The following is a 22,636-nucleotide window of genomic DNA, read 5'->3' on the forward strand; positions in this document are numbered from 1 at the left end:
AAAACTATTTCAAACCTTGCTTACATTTGTATACGATACATGGGAACAGATTTCCAAAATTAAAGTCACTTCGAACTGATTGGGGGGCCAAATAAAACCACCATTTGTATAGTAAAAGATTTCAAAAGCAGATGACAAGATGCATTTGTTAGATGCTTGAATATTGGTTTTTAATAACTTATAAAACACCTATGTTACAGCATCAACTATAAACATACTGTACATACACTGTGGATGAATAACAGGGTGATTTCTTTTTTTCAGACTGAACATTTCAAAATATTTGATATTTTGTGGGGGAGAAAACATAAGAACAGTGAGCTGGAATGATATAATCTACAAGAGGTTCAGATGGAACTCTGAGGATGAAAACAGAACAGACAGTGGACTGAGGACCAGATACAGCATTCACATCTGGGGCCATATTCATTAGGGCACACAGCAGCAAAACATTTTGCAAGTTCAGGTAGTCCCTCCCTGTTTCAGTCCTTGTTCTGACTTATATGACCCCATCTTCTCAAATAGTACTAGGTTGTAGAATGTATAGACTGGACTGGAGAGTAGTAGACTACTGTAGATAAATTATTCAGTCCTCACTGAGTGAGAGAAGGAACACTTCAACTAACACATAAAAGCCAACAGTGAATTGATTTACTGAACATAGCTAGTTAGATAGTTTGCCAGTGTTCATCTGCCAGCCCCCACTGTAGTTGTAACTGTGGTCAAATCTGCAAAGTGTCATTTGAGATGAATCAGCCTGTATGAATCTCTTTCTGGTAGTTATCTTCCTGGTTCACAGCAGAGCAACAGGAGCAGCTCTTCCATTGGTTTAAAACATCCAACTCACACTATTTTATGGGATAATTAAACGCTCCAGTCCATTCACTCTCTCCTTCATGGTATATAGAACACTATTTTAGAGGGAGACAGAGAAGGGAACATCTAGTATTTTACAGGATCAGCAGCCGAGCAGAGAGAGTATCTATGTACAGTCCAGAACAGCTGGAAAACAGCTAAGGAGGGTGTCTGTCTGGTGCTCAGGACAGTCCTTCACCCTCTGGCTGTGTATTGTGTTGTGTGTTGGATGGCGCTAGTGCGTTTGGTCCAGTAGTTATTCATCCTGTTTAGAGGAAGGGAGGAGGGAAAGGGGAAAGGGAAGGAGGGATGAGGTAATGAGAGATCCAGTTGAAAGGTTGTTGGTGAAAGGCAAGAAAGTAAAACAAAATATAACTAAAAGTAACAGTCTGTACGTCATCATGCGTCTGACTGGTCAGGAGGTTGGGGGCTGTTAGACCTGTTCTGCCCAGCTCTGGCTCTGGGTAAGGCTGCACACTCAGACCCAGGCTGTGTTGAGCCTCTAGAGGCCTGCTGTCCATTAGGGCTGTTTGATTCCTTGTCTTTTGATGATGGCTTTCTCAGCTTCTTCTCCTCTTCTTCTTCGTCCTCATTTTCCCCCTCTTTCTCCTCCTCTTCATCAGAGTCGATGCGGTTAAGTCGTTTGCGGATAGGACGATCTTCCTCGGATGATGACTCCGATTCCCCTTCATCGTTATCATCCTCATCTTTAGTGGAGGGTCTTCTTTTCTTCAGCAGAGCTAGACGTTTCCTCCGCTGTTCTATCAACACCTCCCTCCGCTTCCCTCTGCCCATCTTCTCTCCTCTCCTCTTCTTTCCCCTTGTTCTACTCTCCTCCACCTCTTCTTTCTGCCTCTTTCCCCTCATTCTCTTCTCTTCCTCCTCAGACTCTCTCGAATGGGAGGATTCTGAAATAGAGGGAGCGAGCGGCGGATTCATACAGCAGCAGGAGTTAACCCCGCATTCAGACACTAGCGGCAAAAACGTTCCTTTGCCCGGTGCAATGGAATCGATGGCTCTATTTTCTCTGCGTCTGGTGACGTGTTTCCCGCTTCATCCAGCCAACCAGAAAATGTTGGTTTAGGGACAGTGGTCGGTTTAGATTGGTTTAAATTTAGGAGGGGGAGGGGTGGAACGTTATCGGCACGCTTTCACTTGTAGAAGCGTTTTTTTCCGCTAGTGTCTGAATGCGGGTTGGTTATGAGTTGTTTACATTGACTAAATGACAGTCTGTCAAGTTCCACATGGACTTCCCTAATTGGGGGCAGGGATGGTAACCATAGTAACTGACCATCGCTGTTTGAGCTGGAGAGACGACGGCGGCGGGGTTTGGCCTTGTCCTTATTGGTGGTTGCCTGGGAACACTCGGATTCTGACGTCTCGCGGTAGTTCACCTCCCGCTTCCGGCCCCTCCTTAAACCACACCTCTTCCTGTCCCCATCGCTGTCACTCAAATCACTGGTCTCTACAAAGAGAGCGAGAGAGAGAAGCAGAGAGAGAGGGGGAGAGTTGTTTTACTTTCAACTGAACATGTTCTTTAACATCCAGCACCAAACCTCTGGATTTCTGTATCATCTTTTCCCAACTCATATTCCAAGCCTTACTCACCCATCTCCTCTTCTTCCTCCTCTTCACTCTCCTCCTCCCCCCATCCTCTCCTCCGTCTGCATGGGCGTTTCTTGCACTTTGCTGCGGTCCTGGAGGTTCTCTGTTTAGGTGCCCGTCTCTGTGCCCGTGTGGACTGGTTTACGAAGCCCGGGTCGCTGGCAAAGCTGTCCACATCACTGGCTGCTTCCTCATCACCTGACGCTACAAACTCCTCCTCCTCCGTACTACACACACACACACACACACACACACGTTAAAAGTTTGCATTTATAGTGCTCAAACTAAATATTACTTTACAATATGGGGTGTAGCTCCAATGAGTAGCACCCACCCATACACATATCCACAGAATTACTAGGACTGACTTAAGGCCAGTCAGGCACAAACACACCTGGCGCTGAGCTGAAACTCCTCCTCGCTCTCTGCAGCCGTGCTGTCGCTCTCCAGGTCGTTGAGTCTCCGCCTCTTCCTGCTCCTGGTGGGAGGGGCCTGAGCTGTGGTTGGTCCTCGTTTCTCCTTCCCCCCCTCCGATAGGATGGTGGCCATATCCTTACCCCGCCCTATCTCTACACACAGGACCACAGGGTTACACACTCACAACAACAGGAACACAGGCAGGCCACTATTCTGTCATCTAAACCCTCTTGTTTGCATCTTGTTCCTCATATTGAATGCATCCAAAATGACACCATATTCACTTTATATAGTGCACTACTCTTGACCAGGACCCTTAGGGCTCTGGTCAAAAGTAGTGCGCTATATAGGGCAGGGTTCCCAAACTGGCATCCTGCGGGCCAAATTTGATTTGCCCCCCTAAAAAAAAAATCTGTTCCCAATTATTCTCACGCATAATAGAGAGACAAGTGATCGTATACAAATGTAAGAAAGGTTTGAAATGATTACGTTTTAGTCAAATATTATATCTGTTTGGGCTTCTTGCGGTTAATTTGTAATCTACAAATTATTAGTAATTATGTTCCGCCCCCCCGACCATCCGCTTAAGAAAAAAATCAGCCCACAGCTGAATCTAGTTGATGATCCCTGATATAGAGAATACGGTGCCATTTGAGACAGCCATTCAGTTCTCAGTCTACACACACTCTATTTCTCACCTCCTCCATCCTCATCCCTGACGTCTTCCTCTATCGCTTCATCAATGGCGTCATCAAAGTCATCAAACCTGGAACACACGCAGACACCACACACACACACACCAGGGTTTACATTTTCCTAGTCAGTCCTAGGAAACCGTGGAACCGGACACACAGTGGAGAACGACTGCCCCCTCTCATTGAAGAGAGAGGGGGCAGTTGATTTACAAACAGACAGTTAATACTGTTAATATTATCCAGCCTACACAGTACATTGTGTACTTATAGTAAGCCCTCAGCAGTTGAAGTCATCCCCCTCCCCAGCCCTGAGTTGCCTCAGAGCCATAGCCTGTACCTGATACGCATAAATAAATGTTTTAATATAAAGACCCATTCTGCACAGACCCAAAGACAACTAGACCCATTCTGTAAAGACCTGGTTGGATCCAGACCCGGTCTGAGTGAGGAGAGCAGCAGAAAATACATGTTTTAAGCTACATTATTAACCGGTGCTGATAAAGCTTAAGAGGGAAAGAGGTGCCACTCTAGGAGGGAGAGACAGCAACCAACCAAGCCGACTCACGCTATAGTAGACTATGGGTGGCAGGTAGCCTAGCGGTTAAGAACATTAGGTAGCAGCCTGCCTGTTGGCTCTTGGTCAGGGTAGCCTATCCTTCTCCTTTAACTTTTAATTCATTTTAGATATCTCCTAACTTTTGCCACACACAGAGGAAGGAGCTATGACTGTAGCCTGTAGTATATTGCTGCTCTGATGACTTATGATGGGCCATTAACAAGATACACACGCCATGCTCCACTATTGTGAAAAGCAAGAGCAGCAGCATCAATTATATAATTTCTCTCTACTGCAGCAGTTGCGTTCGGATATGAACGTGCCCTTCCGGACAAGTCAGTTAAAATTACACATACCCGAGACCCATGACAATCATATCAGATCCGACCCAGACCCACGATATTATTATATTATATTATATTATAATTCTGGATCCCGACCTGCTCAGGTCCCGGATCGGGTCTCGGGTATTCGGGCACAGGGGAATCCGTGAAGATCTCTAGCTCAAACTGCGCATGTTATGTCTCCATGAGACGCCATCTTAACTGACTTCACTTGGTTTCAATGCGCTATGGAGTCTTCACATAGGAATGAATGATGTCATGTGATTGATGGCTTTGTCCATTCATATATACAATCATTGGGACAACGTGACCGAGAAGATTTTAATTTACCGGCCATTTGAGAAATTTACCAGACCCATATGCTTTGGGTGCGTAACCCATTAGGACGTCCACCAACAGTGCTCAATTAAGCAGCCAATAAAACATCATTTTCAAACATTTGCCAAAATACAATTCGTAGGAAAAAGGCATTCTATACAGTGCACCTGGTGCGAGCAGTTTCATATGTGACAGAGATGAACATCTCTGTTAGAAACTTTGAATGAAGGGGAATCTGAAGATGCAACTAGGATGGGACACTAAAATGACTAGGATTGTGCCTTTGGCATCTGGACAACGAAAGAAAGTGATATGAAAACCAATAGAACAGCAGGGAAATGCTGGTTTCAATGGCATATGAGGAAGTCTTTATAAAATAACTGCCTCCACGTTTCTATAGTGTGATTTTGCCTAGGCTACTTTGAAGCAAGGTAAGACATGCCTCATAATATACAGTAAAACATTCAGGTTTCAAACAATTAAGTATATGTTTTCAAAATGCATACTGCCTCCAGCTCACATTGCAAAGTAGTGGGTGACATGCTCTTAGCCTGCCTACCATGCCCATGCACTTGAATGGCGAATGGGAGGCAGCGCTTCAATTACCACTTGAGAAAAAACCCAAATAGTAGCTCTTTATAAATCGTGGCCAACAAAACTGTTTTTAACCTCTTACATCTAGGGGGCAGTAATTTCACGGCTGGATAAAAAACGTACCCGATTTAATCTGATTATTAGTCCTGCCCAGAAACTGGAATATGCATATAATTATTAGCTTTGGAGAGAAAACACTCCAAAGTTTCTGAAACTGTTTGAATGGTGTCTGTGAGTATAACAGAACTCCTATGGCAGGCAAAAACCTGAGATGCTTCTGTTCAGGAAGTACCCTGTCTGAACATTTCTTGCCCTTCTTGATTCTCTCTATCGTTTACAAAGGATCTCTGCTCTTACGTGACACTTCTCACGTCAACAATGGAGTCTCACAGCCCGGGAAAAACAGGAATGATGTCATTCAAAGCCCTGGCTGAAGCACACGAGAGCAAAAGCTGAGTGGTCAGTCAATGGACTAAGCCTTAGGCGCGTGACACGCCCCGCCCCCGGCTTTCGGTTTTTTTCCTCAGTTTACAGACAGGCAGATTCCCGGTCGGAATATTATCGCTTCTCTACGAGATAAATTGCATAAATATTGGTTTTAAACAGCGGTTGACATGCTTCGAAGTACGGTAATGGAATATTTAGAAATTTTTTGTCATATTTTGCGTCATGCTCGTGGCCGAGATTTAGCGTTGGGATAGTGTCTAGAACGCACGAACAAAACGTCGCTGTTTGGATATAACGATGGATTATTTGGGACCAAACCTACATTTGTTATTGAAGTAGAAGTCCTGGCAGTGTATTCTGATGAAGAACAAGCAAGGTAAGAACATTTTTCTTATAGGAAATGTGATTTTGGTGAAGGCTAAACTTGCAGGGTGTCTAAATAGCTAGCCCTGTAACGCCGGGCTATGTACTTACATTATTGCAAAATGTGCTTCATCCGAAAAGCTATTTTAAAATCGGACATATCGAGTGCATAGAGGAGTTCTGTATCTATAATTCTTAAAATAATTGTTATGCTTTTTGTGAACGTTTATCGTGAGTAATTTAGTAAAATCACCGGAAGTGTTCGGTGGGAATGCTAGTTCTGAACGTCACATGCTAATGTAAAAAGCTGGTTTTTGATATAAATATGAACTTGATTGAACAGACATGCATGTATTGTATAACACAATGTCCTAGGTGTGTCATCTGATGAAGATCATCAAAGGTTAGTGCTGCATTTAGATATGGTTTGGGTTTATGTGACATGATATGCTAGCTTGAAAAATGGCTGTGTGATTATTCCTGGCTGGGTACTCTGCTGACATAATCTAATGTTTTGCTTTCGCTGTAAAGCCTTTTTGAAATCGGACAGTTTGGTTAGATAAAGGAGAGTCTTGTCTTTAAATAGCTGTAACATAGTCATATGTTTGAAAAGTGTAAGTTTTCGGATTTAGAGGAGTTTGAATTTCGCGCCCCGCCCATCATTGGATATTGGAGCAGACGTTCCGCTAGCGGAACGTGTAGATGTAAGAGGTTTTAACACACAACTGCATTTAGAATTGTTGCGCAATGACATGTTTCACTCTAGCAGCAACAAGTTTGACAAGTGACATGCCGCTCATAACAGGCTCTGTATGCTCTGTATGCTGTGTGATAAATAAACACATGACGACTAACGAAAATACACACGACCCAATTTAATTTCACTAAATTTAGCAAATTAACCTATAGACCGATCAGCATGACGGTCAAATGCATTTACAGCAAGTGATATTTCCATCAATGAATTAAACTAAATTTCAATGGGATTGTTTTTTCTCCCGTTCAATTGGCAGGTAACAATTTTATTTAGCGGCTTTATTTTATTTATTTTTCCTCTGCCAAAAGCCGGCAATTCCGGAAACCCTGGCACACAAGCACACTATGAGACGGGAGTGTCACCATGACAACATGTGACTCATCCATTTTATTTGAGCTGTGCTGTCACTTCTCTTTCTCACACACACACAACACACACACCTGTAGCTGATACACTTCCTGGTTCTGGTAGACCTCCTTCCCAGGTTTTTGGTATTTTTTGCATCTTTCTTTTTCACCAGTTTCTCCTCTTCTTCCTCCCCTTCCTGCTAGAAACACATAACACACATACACAATTTCAGATTATGATAATTTATTTGGCCTTCTAGACTAATTTTGCCTGATAGTACACACAGAATTAGGCTTACAGGAATGATGTTCTCCACACTGATTCCCACATACACCAGACGCTCCCTCCTACAGAGACAAAACACACAGGAATTCCACAACCATTTCAGTGTGTGTTAGGTGTGTGTGTGTGACAGTGTGTGAGTGAGACTGCGTGTAACGTGTGAGACTGTGTGTTACCTCCTCTCAGCTCGGTCTCTTTTCTTCAGAGCGCAATCCAGATTTTGCAGCTGCTCCTCTAGTCTGTCACACAGCAGTTTCTACATAGACCAGGGACAGTGTTAAAACACGCACGCACAGACAAACACACACACACTCTCTCACTTACGTGTTGGCAGGGCGGGCAGAACCATTCTCCCTCAGGTATGACCATGAGAGGGGGTCTGAGACAGGCGGTGTGGTAACCACTATCACATGAATCACACAGCAGGATCTGCAGCAGAGAAACACACAAGTTGGTTTCAAACAGAGTGTACGTACATTCAGGTGCTGGGTGTAAATAAACTCATGAAATCAAGAATAGATAGTGATCTGCAGAAGGGAAACAGTTGGCTTCACAGTAAAGCACACACAATATACCATAAGTCATTCAGATGCAGAGACAAAGAAAAAACAATCTCCTCCACACACACATCTCACCAGTTCAGGGTGGTTGGGGAGTCCACAGTGGCTGCAGGGATCTTCATTAGGCATCTCCTCTGATTGGTTAGAGTCATCTGAGTCACAAATACTTCCCTCCCTCCCTCTCTCCTCCTTCCTCCCTCTCTCCTCCCCCTCCTCTCCTCCCTCGTTCGGTTTGCATCTCTTCGATCGAGTGTTTGACCAGCGGGCGCCTCGTTGTCTTCGTCTGCTCTGTAGACACACGCACAAACAAATGCACAAACGGCTACAATCAATCACATTGATAAACAACATTTTCTTGACTATGATCATTTTGATATTCATACAAAGCCTTACACATCACTTACATCACTTAGATCTTATCTGTCGGAAAGATATCAATTTCTCTCTGTGGATGGTTTGTCCTCTTTCAAATCAACTGTAAATTTCGGTGTTCCTCAAGGTTCCGTTTTAGGACCACTATTGTTTTCACTATATATTTTACCTCTTGGTGATATCATTCGGAAACATAATGCTAACTTTCACTGCTATACGGATGACACACAGCTGTACATTTCGATGAAACATGGTGAAACCCCAAAATTGCCCTCGCAGGAAGCCTGTGTTTCAGATATAAGGAAGTGGATGGCTGAAAATGTTCTACTTTTAAACTCGAACAAAACAGAGATGCATGTTCTTGGTCCCAAGAAACAAAGAGATCTTCTGTTGAATCTGACAATTAATCTTGATGGTTGTACAGTCGTCTCAAATAAAACTGTAAAGGACCTCGGCGTTACTCTGGACCCTGATCTCTCTTTTAACGAACATATCAAGACTGTTTCAAGGACAGCTTTTTTCCATCTACGTAACATTGCAAAAATCAGAAACTGTCCAAAAATGATGCAGAAAAATGTATCCATGCTTTTGTCACTTCTAGGTTAGACTACTGCAATGCTCTACTTTCCGGCTACCTGGATAAAGCACTAAATAACCTTCAGTTAGTGCTAAACACAGCTGCTAGAATCTTGATTAGAACAAAAAAATGTGATCATATTACTCCAGTGCTAGCCTCTCTACACTGACATCCTGTTAAGGCAAGGGCTGATTTCAAGGTTTTACTGCTAACCTACAAAGCATTACATGGGTTTGCTCCTACCTATCTTTCCGATTTGGTCCTGCCGTACATACCTACACGTACGCTACGGTCACAAGACGCAGGCCTCCTAACTGTCCCTAGAATTTCTAAGCAAAGAGCTGGAGACAGGGCTTTCTCCTATAGAGCTCCATTTTTATGGAATGGTCTGCCTACCCATTTGAGAGACGCAGACTCGGTCTCAACCTTTAAGTCTTTATTGAAGACTCATCTCTTCAGTAGGTCCTATGATTGAGTGTAGTCTGGCCCAGGAGTGTGAAGGTGAACAGAAAGGCACTGGAGCAACGAACCGCCCTTGCTGTCTCTGCCTGGCCAGTTCCCCTCTCTTCACTGGGATTCTCTGCCTCTAACCCTATTACAGGGGCTGAGTCACTGGCTTACTGGTGTTCTTCCATGCCGTCCCTAGGAGGGGTGCGTCAATTGAGTGGATTTTAGTCACTGACAAGATCTTCCTGTCTGGGTTGGCGCCCCCCCTTGGGTTGTGCCGTGGCAGAGATCTTTGTGGGCTATACTCAACCTTGTCTCAGGATGGTAAATTGGTGGTTGAAGATATACCTCTAGTGGTGTGGGGGCTGTGCTTTGGCAAAGTGGGTGGGGTTACATCCTGCCTGTTTGGCCCTGTCCGGGGGTATCGTCGGATGGGGCCACAGTGTCTCCCGACCCCTCCTGTCTCAGCCTCCAGTATTTATGCTGCAGTAGTTTATGTGTTGGGGGGCTAGGGTCAGTCTGTAATATCTAGAGTATTTCTTCTGTCTTATCCGGTGTCCTGTGTGAATTTAAGTATGCTCTCTCTAATTCTCTCTCTCTTTCCTTCTCTCGGAGGACCTGAGCCCTAGGACCATGCCTCAGGACTACCTGGCCTGATGACTCCTTGCTGTCCCTAGTCCACCTGGCCGTGCTGCTGCTCCAGTTTCAACTGTTCTGCCTGTGGCTATGGAACCCTGACCTGTTCACCGGACGTGCTACCTGTCCCAGACCTGCTGTTTTCAACTCTCTAGAGACAGCAGGAGCGGTAGAGATACTCTGAATGATCGGCTATGAAAAGCCAACTGACATTTCCTCCTGAGGTGCTGACCTGTTGCACCCTTGACAACCACTGTGATTATTATTTGACCCTGCTGGTCATCTGAACATTTGAACATCTTGGCCATGTTCTGTTATAATCTCCACCTGGCACAGCCAGAAGAGGACTGGCCACCCCTCATAGCCTGGTTTCTCTCTAGGTTTCTTCCTAGGTTCTGGCCTTTCTAGGGAGTTTTTCCTACCCACCGTGCTTCTACACCTGCATTGCTTGCTGTTTGGGGTTTTAGGCTGGGTTTCTGTACAGCACTTTGAGATAGCTGATGTAAGAAGTGCTTTATAAATAAATTAGATTTGACTTATAAATTTGTAAATATACTTTTAAAACAGAGTAGTTACCTTTACAGTCCTGCTTTGTCCCTCAGGGTTTGCTTTCTTCTTTTGCCATTGAGCAGTCTTCTCCTCTTCTTCCATCCTCACTCCTGGGAGTGCGTCTTGGCTCTTCACCTTGTTTGGGCTGGGTCTGTAGGTAGGGTTGATCAGTAAAATATCTAACAATAGAGACCACTCCAAACACCACCAGCAGAGCTGGGGCACAGTTGGAGAAGATGGCCAAAGACGTGGAGAGCCTTTGTTGCTGCCCTATAAGCTAGCAGGCACGACGGCGATGAGTGAGTGTGTGATATTACAGCAGAATATTCTATCTATTGTTCAGCTCTACATGATAAATTGTCACCTCAGTTGTTGTGATGAAAGAAGTTATGTTATGGTAATAATCATTGAGACATTGTGATGGGAAGACATTCTATCATGGACCTTACCTGCAGATCCGTGCCGATCTCCGCAGAGACCTCCCATCTCCCTGCTCCTCCCCCTTCTCCTCCTCTTCTCTCACGTTCTCTATCCTCTGGTTGTGAGGGATCTTTATCTTCAGCCTGATCCCTTCTTTCTGCAGCTCAGAGGAGGCCTCAAGGGGACCCGGCCGGTCTGCTGCTCCATGCCCAGCTCCCCTCACCCCAGCATGGGCTGGTGTGTCTGTGCTGAGGGCCTCTCCCTGGTCCCTCTGTCCTTCTACAGTCTGGCTGCTCTCTGGCTCCTGCTCCTTCTCTCCTGAGGTACTGTTCTTCTCCTCTTCCTCTGTTCCATGGCATCCCTCGCTTTTCTCCATATGGAGGGTGGTCTTTTTGTCTTTCTCTTCTTTTTCTTTTAGGTTGTCATCCCTCTCTCCAGACAGGTCTCCATCTAACATCTCCCTCGCTTTCTCTCTTCCATCCTCTCCTAACCTCTCCCTCAATCTCTCTCCTTTCTCCTTCCTTTCCGTCTCCTCTCCTCCTGCCTGTCTCTCCTGTCCTCTAGGCTCCAGGGGTGTTGGGGCTCCAGTCTCTCCCCAGCCAGGACTCTTCCTCACGAGGACTGACTGCCTGCTCCTCTCCTTGTCTGGAGCTCTGGCCCTATCCGCCCCCTCCTCTGCCCCTGGTCTGGTTCTGTCCGTACAGAATGATCCGCCATCTTGTTGCTGCGAGGCCGACCTGCAGATGACCCCCACATGACCTATACCCCCTGTGAGCCCTCCAAGCCCGTTTAGGGGAGCCCCCCCATTGGTCAGCTCCTCTGGCAGTGGGACAGCTAGGCCCCCTGGTGGCGCTGACTGCCTCCCCAGCTGCTCCTCCTTGGTATGTGTTACTGAAGGGTTACGGACGATGATGCTACTGCTAGTACTGCTGCTATGGCTGTTGTTGTTGTGTTGGTTGCTGTGCATGTCATTGTTGTGATGTGTGTTGCTATGGTGACGGTTAGCGCCAAAGAGCTCTCTCTTCTTCAGTGGTATCTTAGCCTGCTGGTCGGTCCTCAGGGCCCGCTCCGCTTCCTCCTTCACAGGAGGAACTTCCTGTTTTGTCGTTGCCGAGACGGGCGCCATGACGACGGAGACAGCATTGCTAGGGGAGTTGTTAAGCGTTTGGGTCTCCTCTTTGACGAGCGCAGTGATGGTGCTCACTCTGTTGTCAATCACTTCTGACTTCTCCTCCTTCCTCACACTCTGTGTCTCTCCCTCTTCTTTCTCATCACATTTTTTCATTTCCTTTTCTTCCTTCATCTCAACTGCAATGTTTTCCTCTTTCACTGAGAATAACGGTTCAGGCTTGGTTGGGTTTTCCTTCTCTGCTAACGATGCCATGTTGTCATCCGTACTAGTGGATTCTGGGTAGGTAGATGATCTACTCTTTTCTCGCTTATCCTCCTCTTCCTCCTTCTTCTCCCTCTCTTTACTCTTGTTCTTGTCTTCCTCAGCCTTCCTCTTCTGTCTTGCCTTCTCCTCTTCCTCTTCCTTTACCTCTCCTCCAGCTTCGCCTTGAAAAATCATCCCAGATGTTATATTGCAGCTCTGGTTCCAACATTCATTTATAATTGCACAATTATAATACGTCAGTTTTAACAACACAATCATAATACTAGTAAACTACACCATCATATTACTAGTAACAACAGAACCCTTACCCTCCTCTGTGTGTCTTCTCCCCCTCTCCACAGGTTTGGCAAAGTTGGATCCTCCCTCCTTCTCTCTGTCCATCTCTTTCTCTCTCTCCGTCTCTCCCTCCTCTTTCTCCTTGTGTTCTGGGTCCAGCTGAGTCTTCAGGAGGTCCAGAGCATCGGCCAAGTCGTTCCGGGTTCTGAGGACAAACAGAACATTCTGAACATACAGTTCAGTAAAAAAGTATTTGCCCCCTTTCTGATTTTCTCTATTTTTGCATATTCTTTGATAATGACCGTTATCAGATCTTTAATCAAAACCTAATATTAGATAAAGGGAACCTGACTTTACAAATAACCACCAAAAAAATGTATACTTATTTTATTTATGTAAGTGACAAAGTTATGCAACACCCAATTCCACTGTCTGAAAAAGTAATTGCCCCCTTACACTCAATAACTGGTTGTTCCACCTTCAGCTGCAATGACTGCAACCAAATGCTTCCTGTAGTTGTTGATCAGTCTCTCACATCGTTGTGGAGGAATTTTGGTCCACTCTTGCATGCAGAACTGCTTTAACCTGGCGACATTTGTGGGTGTTCAAGCATGAACTGCTCGTTTCAAGTCCTTCCACAACATCTCAATTGGGATTAGGTCTGGACTTTGACTAGGCCATACCAAAACTTAAAATGGGTTGCTTTTTAACCATTTTCATGTAGACTGATTGTGTGTTTTGGACCATTGTCTTGCTGCATGACACTGCTGCTCTTTAGCTCACAGACGTTTTGGAATGGCCTAGTCAAAGTCCAGACCTAATCCCAATTGAGATGTTGTGGAAGGACTTGAAACGAGCAGTTCATGCTTGAAAATCCACAAATGTTGCAGAGTTAAAGCATGGAAGAATGGTCCAAAATTCCTCCACAGCAACGTGAGAGACTGATCAACAACTACAGGAATCGTTTGGTTGGAGTCATTGCAGTTAAAGGTGCCACAACCAGTGGCAATTACTTTTTTAATGAAATATGTAATTGTTGTGTTATTTGTTCACTCAGGTTCCCTTTATCTAATATAAGGTTTACGTTGAAGATATGATAACATTCAGTATCAAAAATATGCAAAAGTAGAGAAAATTAGCAAGGGAGCAAATACTTTTTCAGAGCAATGTACATTTACCCTTTCTCTCTTCTCAGATGCTCCAACTAGGGTTGCAAAAAATATATGCATCCATCCATCATTACCTGACGATACATCTCCAGGTGGATCCGTCCCAGTCGTCCTGTTCCTCTGTGTACAGGCGAATGTTGTGTTGGGTGTCAGTCTGCAGCCAGTACATGAGGCCCTGTCTGTCTCTGCCCAAGGGCTGCAGCCTCATTGCCTCCGCCTCCTCCTCGTTCACCAACGTCTTGAACTTTAGGTTGTCATCAAACTGGATCTCACACAGGTACTGGCGTCAGAGAGACGAGAGGGTTAGGGTCAGAAAGAGAGAAGAAAACAGTACAGTGCCTTCAGAAAGTATTTACACCCCTTTAAATGTACTTTTTCCACATTTCATTGTCATTATTTGTCAACAATCCACACAAAATACTCTAATTTCAAAGTGAAAGAAATAAGAGAAAATGATTAATGGAAAACAAATATATGTTAAGAATCACCTTCAGCAGCAATTACAGTTGTGGGTCTTTCTGGGTTAGTCTCGAAGAGCTTTGTAAACCTGGAACGTATAATATTTGCCCATTTTTTTCTTTTTTAAATTCTTCTAGCTCTGTCAAGTTGGTTGTTGATCATTGCTAGACAGCCATTTTCAAGTCTTGCCATAGATTTTAAGCCGGATTTAAGTAAAAACTGTAACTAGGCCACTCAGGAATATTCAATGTCATCTTGGTAAGTAACTCCAGGTTATAATTGGCCTTGCGTTTTAGGTTATTGTCCTGCTGAAAGGTGGATTTCTCTCCCAGTGTCTGTTGGAAAGCAGACTGAACCAGATTTCCCTCTAGGATTTTGCCTGTGCTTAGCCCTATTCTGTTTATTTTTAAAAAACTCCCTCGTCCTTGCCGATGACAAGAATACCCATAACATGATGCAGCCACCACCATGCTTGAAAATATGAAGATGTGTACACAGTGATGTGTTCGATTTGCGCCAAACATAATGCTTTGTATTCTGGACAAAATTATAATTTCTTTGCCTAATTTTTTTCAGAATTACTTTAGTGCCTTATTGCAAACAGGATGCATGTTTTGTAATATTTTTTATTCTGTACAGGCTTCCTTCTTTTCAATCTGTCATTTAGGTTAGTATTGTGGAGTAACTAAACTCAGCAAAAAAAAGAAACGTCCTCTCACTGTCATCTGCGTTTATTTTCAGCAAACTTACCATGTGTAAATATTTGTATGAACCTAACAAGATTCAACAACTGAGACATAAACTGAACAAGTTCCACAGACATGTGACTAACAGAAATTGAATAATGTGTCCCTGAACAAAGGGGGGGGGGGGGTCAAAATCAAAAGTAACAGTCAGTATCTGGTGTGGCCACCAGCTGCATTAAGTACTAGAGGTCGACCGATTAATCGGAATGGCCGATTAATTAGGGCCGATTTCACGTTTTCATAACAATCGGTAATCAGCATTTTTGGACACCGATTTTGTCTGATTACATTGCACTCCACGAGGAGACTGCGTGGCAGGCTGACTACCTGTTATGCGAGTGCAGCAAGGAGCTAAGGTAAGGTGCTAGCTAGCATTAAACTTATAAAAAACAATCAATCTTAACATAATCACTAGTTAACTACAAATGGTTGATGATATACTAGTTTATCTAGCTTGTCCTGTGTTGCATATAATTGATGCGGTGCCTGTTAATTTATCATTGAATCACAGCCTACTTCGCCAAATGGGTGATTTAACAAGCGCATTCGCGAAAAAAAGCACTGTCGTTGCACCAATGTGTACCTAACCATAAACATCAATGCCTTTCTTAAAATCAATACACATGTATATATTTTTTAATCCGGCATATTTAGTTAATATTGCCTGCTAACATGAATATCTTTTAACTAGGGAAATTCTGTCACTTCTCTTGTATTCTGTGCAAGCAGAGTCAGGGTATATGCAGCAGTTTGGGTCACCTGACTCGTTGCGAACTGTGTGAGGACCATTTCTTCCTAACAAAGACCGTAATTAATTTGCCAGAATTGTACATAATTATGACATAATATTGATGGTTGTGCAATATAACAGCAATAGTTAGACTTAGGGATGCCACCCGTTAGATAAAATACGGAACGGTTCCATATTTCACTGAAAGAATAAACGTTTTGTTTTCAAAATGATAGGTCATTAATATGGTAAAATCTGGAAACTAAGGCTCGTATTTCTGTGTTATTATACTATAATTAAGTCTAGGATTTGATAGAGCAGTCTGACTGAGCGGTGGTTGGCAGCAGCAGGCTCGTAAGCATTCATTCAAACAGCACTTTCCTGCATTTGCCAGCAGCTCTTCGCTCTGCTTCAAGCATTGCGCTGTTTATGACTTCAAGCATAACAACTCCCGAGATTAGGCTGGCAATACTGAAGTATCTATTAGAACATCCAATAGTCAAAGGTATATGAAATACAAATGGTATAGAGAGAAATAGTCCTATAATAACTACAACCTAAAACTTCTTACCTGGGAATATTGAAGACTCAAGTTAAAAGGAACCACCAGCTTTCATATGGTCTGAGCAAGGAACTTAAACGTTAGCTTTATTACATGGCATATATTGCACTTTTACTTTCTTCTCCAACTCTTTGTTTTTGCATTATTTAAACCAAATTGAACATGTTTCATTATTTATTTGAGACTAAATTGATTTTATTGATGTATTATATTAAGTTAAAATAAGTATTCAGTATTGTTGTAATTGTCATTATTACAAATATATATATATAAATATATAAAAATCTGCCGATTAATCGGTATCCGCTTTTTTTGGTCCTCCAATAAATAGGTATCGGCGTTGAAAAATCATAATTCGGTCGACCTCTATTAAGTACTGCAGTGCATCTCCTCCTCATGGACTGCACCAGATTTGCCAGTTCTTGCTGTGAGATGTTAGCCCACTCTTCCACCAAGGCACCAAACATTTCTGGGGGGAATGGCCCTAGCCCTCACCCTCTGATCCAACAGGTCCCAGACGTGCTCAATGGGATTGAGATCCGGGCTCTTCGCTGGCCATGGCAGAACAGTGACATTCCTGTCTTGCAGGAAATCACGCACAGAACGAGCAGTATAGCTGGTGGCATTGTCATGCTGGAGGGTCATGTCAGGATAAGCCTGCAGGAAGGGTACCACATGAGGGAGGAGGAAGTCTTCCCTGTAACGCACAGCGTTGAAATTGCCTGTAATAACAACAAGCTCAGTCTGATGATGCTGTGACACACCGCCCAAGACCATGACGGACCCTCCACCTCCAAATCGATCCCGCTCCAGAGTACAGGCCTCGGTGTATCGCTCATTCCTTTGACGATAAACGCGAATCCGACCATCACCCCTGGTGAGACAAAACCGCGACTTGTCCGCGAAGAGCACTTTTTGCCAGTCCTGTCTGGTCCAGCGACGGTGGGTTTGTGTCCATAGGTGACGTTGTTGCCGGTGATGTCTGATGAGGACCTGCCTTACAACAGGCCTACATGCCCTCAGTTCAGCCTCTCTCAGCCTATTGAGGACAGTTGTTGTTGCCATCCTGTGCCTGTCCCGCAGGTGTGATTTTCGGATGTACCGATCCTGTGCAGGTGTTGTTACACGTGGTTTGCCACTGCGAGGACCATCAGCTGTCCATCCTTTATCCCTGTAGTGCTGTCTTAGGTGTCTCACAGTACGGACATTGCAATTTATTGCCCTGGCCACATATGCATGCCTCATGCCTCCTTGCAGCATGCCTAAGACACGTTCACGCAGATGAGCAGGGACCCCGGGCATCTTTCTTTTGGTGTTTTTCAGAGTCCGTAGAAAGGCCTCTTTAGTGTCCTAAATTTTCATAATTGTGACCTTAATTGCTTATGGTTCATTGAACAAGCATGGGAAACAGTGTTTAAACCCTTTACAATGAAGATCTGTGAAGTTATTTGGATTTTTACGAATTATCTTTGAAAGACAGTGTCCTGAAAAAGGGCAGTGTCTTTTTTTGCTGAGTTTACAATGTTGTTGATCCATCCTTAGTTCTCTCCTATCACAGCCATTTAACTCTGTAACTGGTTTAAAATCCCCATTGGCCTCATGGTGAAATCCCTGAGCAGTATCCATACTCTCCGTCAACTGAGTTAGGAAGGACGCATGTAGCTTTGTAGTGACTGGGTGTATTTATACACCACCCAAAGTGTAATTAATCGCTTCACCATGCTCAAAGGGATATCTACGGGCTAGGGGGCAGTATTGAGAAATTTGAAAAAAATATGTGCCCATTTTTAACTGCCACCTACACCAACTCAGAAGCTAGGATATGCATATTATTACCAGATTTGGATAGAAAACACTCTGCATTTTCTAAAACTGTTTGAATGGTGTCTGTAAGTATAACAAAACTCATATGGCAGGCAAAAACCTGAGAGAAAAAAATAATTTTGTGGCTGTACTATTTTTTTGTGTCATTGTTTATTAGATACCACAGTGAGAAAGGATTCATTTCGCAACTCCTACGGCTTCCACTAGATGTCAGCGATCTTTATAAAGTTGTTTGAAGCGTCTATGATTAACAGAGACCAAATTAGAATGCAGGGAAGTTGACGTCCCTGGGATGTCGTCACTTCCATTATTGCCTGCACCTGCGCAATCATGAGACGCGAGACATTTTTCAAAAATGTTTTTCTAGACACAGGTGAGGTCGGGTTGAAACATTACTGATGTTTCACGTTAAAAATGGCTCTAAAGATTGATGCTAAACAACGTTTGACATGTTTGAACGAACGTAAATAGATTTTTTTTTAAAACTTTTTTAACTTTTTGCCGTGACTTCACACCCCCCCCGCGCTACTTTTTAGTAGCCACCGAAGCGCTAACAACATGGAACAACTTGGAGTTATTTGGACATCAATTATGAACTTTGTCAAAAGAAACCACATTTGTTGTGGTCCTGGGATTCCTGGAAGTGTCAATGGATGAAGATAATCAAAGGTAAGGGATTATTGACAATAGTATTATTGATATTACATGGTTACAAGATGATGCTAACCTATATAGCCTAGCCTATTGTTCTTAGCACAGCACCCGGTTTATTGCAACTTGTGATTTCCCAGTAAAGTTATTTTGAAATCTGGCAATACAGTAGCATTTACGAAATGTTAAACTATAATTATTTGAATGACAATATTATAATTTACCAATGTTTTCGAATAGTAATTTTGTAAATTGTAACGTTGTTCACCGGAAGCATTTCAGAGAAGAAAAAAATCTGAATTTCACCGCTACTGTAAAATGCTGTTTTTGGATATAAATATGAACTTGATGGAACAAAAAATGCATGTATTGTATAACATAATGTCCTAGGAGTGTCATCTGATGGAGATTGTCAAAGGTTGGTGCATAATTTTAGCTGGTTTCTGCTTTTGGTGACGCCTGACCTTGAATTGAAAATGGATGTTTGTACTTTTGTGGCTATGTACTGTCCTAACATAATCTAACTTTATGCTTTTGCCGTAAAGCCTCTTTGAAAATCGAACAATGTGGTTAGATTAAGGAGATGTTTATCTTTTAAATGGTGTAAAATAGTTGATTGTTTGAGAAATTGAAATTATTAGATTTTTGATGTTTTGAATTTCCAGCCTTGCTAGCAATCCCGTCTCAGGGTTCATTGCTACCCCGTATCCCCAACAGGTTTTAATGTCTGTTTTTTGTTTTTTTTAACCCATCTACCAATAGGTGCCCTTCTTCGCGGTTTCGTTGTTGTATCTGTGCTTGAAATTCACTGCTCGGCTGAGGGATCTTACGGGTAATTGTATGTGCGGGGTACAGAGATGAGTCATTCAAAAATCATGTTAAACCCTATTATTGCACACAGAGTTAGTCCATGCAACTTATTATCTGACTTGTTAAGCACATTTGTACTACTGAACTTATTTAGGCTTGCCATACAAAGGGGCTGAATACTTATTGACTCAAGATATTTCAGCTTTTAATTTTGTATTAAATATGTAAATATTTCTAAAAACATTATTCCACTTTGACATTATGGGGTATTGTGCGTAGATCAGTGACACAAAGTCTACATTTAATACATTTTAAATTCAGGCTGTAACACAACAAAATGTGGAAAAAGTCAAGGGGTGTGAATACTTTCTGAAGGCACTGTATATTATCAATATACTGTTCATACATAGAATAGATGTCACAGCAGATGTAAAGAGGTAGACTAGTGTGATAGTCTGCACAAGGTATGTGTGTGTGTGTGTGTCTTACTTTGAGGATGCTGGTTTTGCACTCCATGCTCAAATCCTGGTAGCCCTTGTGTTCCAGCTCCCAAGCCCAGCTACTGTTGATGTCCTGGCATACCTGTGTGATAAATATACAGTCATTACAGGTGTACACACACACACACACACACACACACACACACACACACACAGCTCACCTTAGCCAGGTACCTCTCCCACTTGTCTGCTGACACAGACTTGCCAAGCTTCCTCAGGAGCTTGACATGCAGCTCCACCAGTGGTTTGGGAACTGAGAGAGATACACAGAGAGATAATACATTAGTTAATGCATTATTTTGTTATAAAACTAAACACACTGTCATAACACCAGCTTGTATAACACTAAACACCTATTACAACACCCAATGAGCTGTGGGAAAACAAAAAAAATCAACATTCTCCTTCATTTATTCTGACCGTCTGTGTAATTGACATTGATTCACACTTTCTTAGAATTATTCTCAAACATCTATCTAACAGTGGCACGGGTGGAGGTAAGATCAACAACAACTGTGATTCATTGTCATTTTTTTGCATTTATATAAAAAACACGACGTTGTGTTTGGTGAACAAGGGAGGAAATGTGGAAAAACCTTACAACGTTATCACGGCAGTCTACATACGGTTAACTAACTAGCTAGCTAGTAACAACATATTTCCTACAGATACTGTAACGTTAGTAGCTAGCTAGGTACGCCACACACTGCTAGCCAGATAGCTAGCTGGCTAAATCGTGACAAGAAAGCCTCAGTGGCTACCATTGTCTCTAAAGAGGATTTAAATAGCTAGAAACTGTGGCAAATGTACAGTCTGAGGAATTTGAAATCAGCGGTATTTTATTTGAATGAATTGATAGCCACCAGCAAAACTAACGTTAGCTTGGTTTAGCATGAAGTTGGCTAGCTCGGCTACATCACGCATTGCGCCTGCGCGAAATTGACAGTCAGCCACCCTGTACTTGCCAAGTAACGTTCGTGTTATTATCGGACTATTTTGACAACTGTTTACGACACGATTTGCCACAATACGAGATCGATTCTATTCAAACAGTATTTACTCATACACACTGGGGCTGAGTTTGATACTTTTCTTGCACTAGTATGGGCATGCAAGCATGGAAAAGTACACCTGATCGTTAGCTAGCTAACAAAATGAAGCTAGCTAACTAGCTGGTTTGGTAATTCAAGCAGGAATGGCTAGTTAGCTACTTATCAAATAGCTAAGTAACGGTACATCTAGCTAGCTATATCAATCAGTAACGTTAGCCAGTTATACCCAGGCACATGTCACAGTGTGTGTGTGTGGAACACCCCCAGCCAGCTAGCTGTACTGGCTCCCCCTGACCACCCAGCTAGCTAGCAAGTCAGTGATGAGGATGCTGAGACCCTCTTCCTCTCCCTTCCCACCTGTCGATGTGTCCCGGAGATACCTCTCCATCTGCGGAAACGTGAGTTCGGGGAGGTCCAGGGCTTGTCCGTAGCGCTCCAGGAACGAGCAGACCACTGCGAAACTGGGGCAGAGACCGGGGTTTGAGCCCTGCGCTGCCGCTAAAGCAGCCATTTTTCCAGCCGGGGAGTAGGATGAGAATGAACGGAGTTGGGAGGACAGAAAAGAGCCCAGAATTCAGCGCGCCAACATCGCATCGTGGGTGGCTCTGTGACCAGGTAGTCCCCCCCACCACTACCCCCCAGGGACGCAAGTTTCAAACATCAAGAATGTTCTTGTTGTGGTTTATTATCTAGGCCCATATGATTACGAAACATTTCATGACCTAGTAGGAAAATGAGTCATGTAGCTAGCAGGCATATTTTAGGTGCTCAACAGTCTATATGTTATAACGTTGCGACCATCTTGCATAATATAGCTAGTCTTTTTATTTCAGATAGCTACGGTAGTTGGCGAATTACGTCAGTGGATACAAAATTCACAGCAATGTCCACTGTAACGTCACCCGTTTATGTAAAATACAAATGTGATTGTGGAAAAAGACAGGAGGACCAGCACTGGTTGGATGCGGATCTTGCGCACCCCACCGGTGTAAATGCGGCGTGTGATTGGATAGAATATTTGACGGAGGGGGGCGTGTACAGACGCTAGAGGGAGGGTAGGCAACTCTACATACAGTGCCTTCATAAAGTCAATACGGGTGGGTAAAATGTGTGGAACGTTCCAACAGGAATCTGTTCCAAAACTTCGTAAATAACAAGGATGTCAACAAACAATGCATACAAAGTTGTATAGCGGCAGAATAAGATACCATGTAGGGAGTGGGCTATTTAATTACGTTTTTCACTCACCACGTTTATTCCGGATAATATCTGTCCTCACTCTGGTAGCCTATGGACTAACATTAAGAATAAGCTACGTG

General features: G+C 43.4%; 1 protein-coding gene across 2 annotated transcripts; it reads right to left on the reverse strand.

Annotated features, from left to right (window-relative positions):
• Positions 1–144: 144 nt before the first annotated feature.
• Positions 145–22,225, reverse strand: rsf1a (remodeling and spacing factor 1a). 2 transcript variants are annotated; one of them, XM_029772994.1, is made up of 17 exons: positions 21,675–22,225; positions 20,427–20,518; positions 20,255–20,347; positions 14,058–14,263; positions 12,847–13,019; positions 11,172–12,699; positions 10,750–10,873; positions 8,217–8,429; positions 7,906–8,010; positions 7,758–7,837; positions 7,598–7,646; positions 7,392–7,495; positions 3,576–3,643; positions 2,855–3,029; positions 2,464–2,687; positions 2,147–2,320; positions 145–1,763 (listed from the first exon to the last, which is right to left on the reverse strand). In XM_029772994.1, the coding sequence occupies exons 1-17, from the start codon at positions 21,826–21,828 to the stop codon at positions 1,255–1,257; spliced, it is 4,071 nt and encodes a 1,356-aa protein (XP_029628854.1). In that variant the 5' UTR covers positions 21,829–22,225; the 3' UTR covers positions 145–1,254. The 2 variants fall into 2 exon arrangements, with proteins under 2 accessions (XP_029628854.1, XP_029628852.1); XM_029772992.1 differs by having other exon boundaries at positions 7,392–7,498.
• Positions 22,226–22,636: the final 411 nt, after the last annotated feature.

Source organism: Salmo trutta, chromosome 13 (assembly GCF_901001165.1).
Source record: "Salmo trutta chromosome 13, fSalTru1.1, whole genome shotgun sequence".
NCBI classification, from domain to species: Eukaryota; Metazoa; Chordata; class Actinopteri; order Salmoniformes; family Salmonidae; genus Salmo; species Salmo trutta.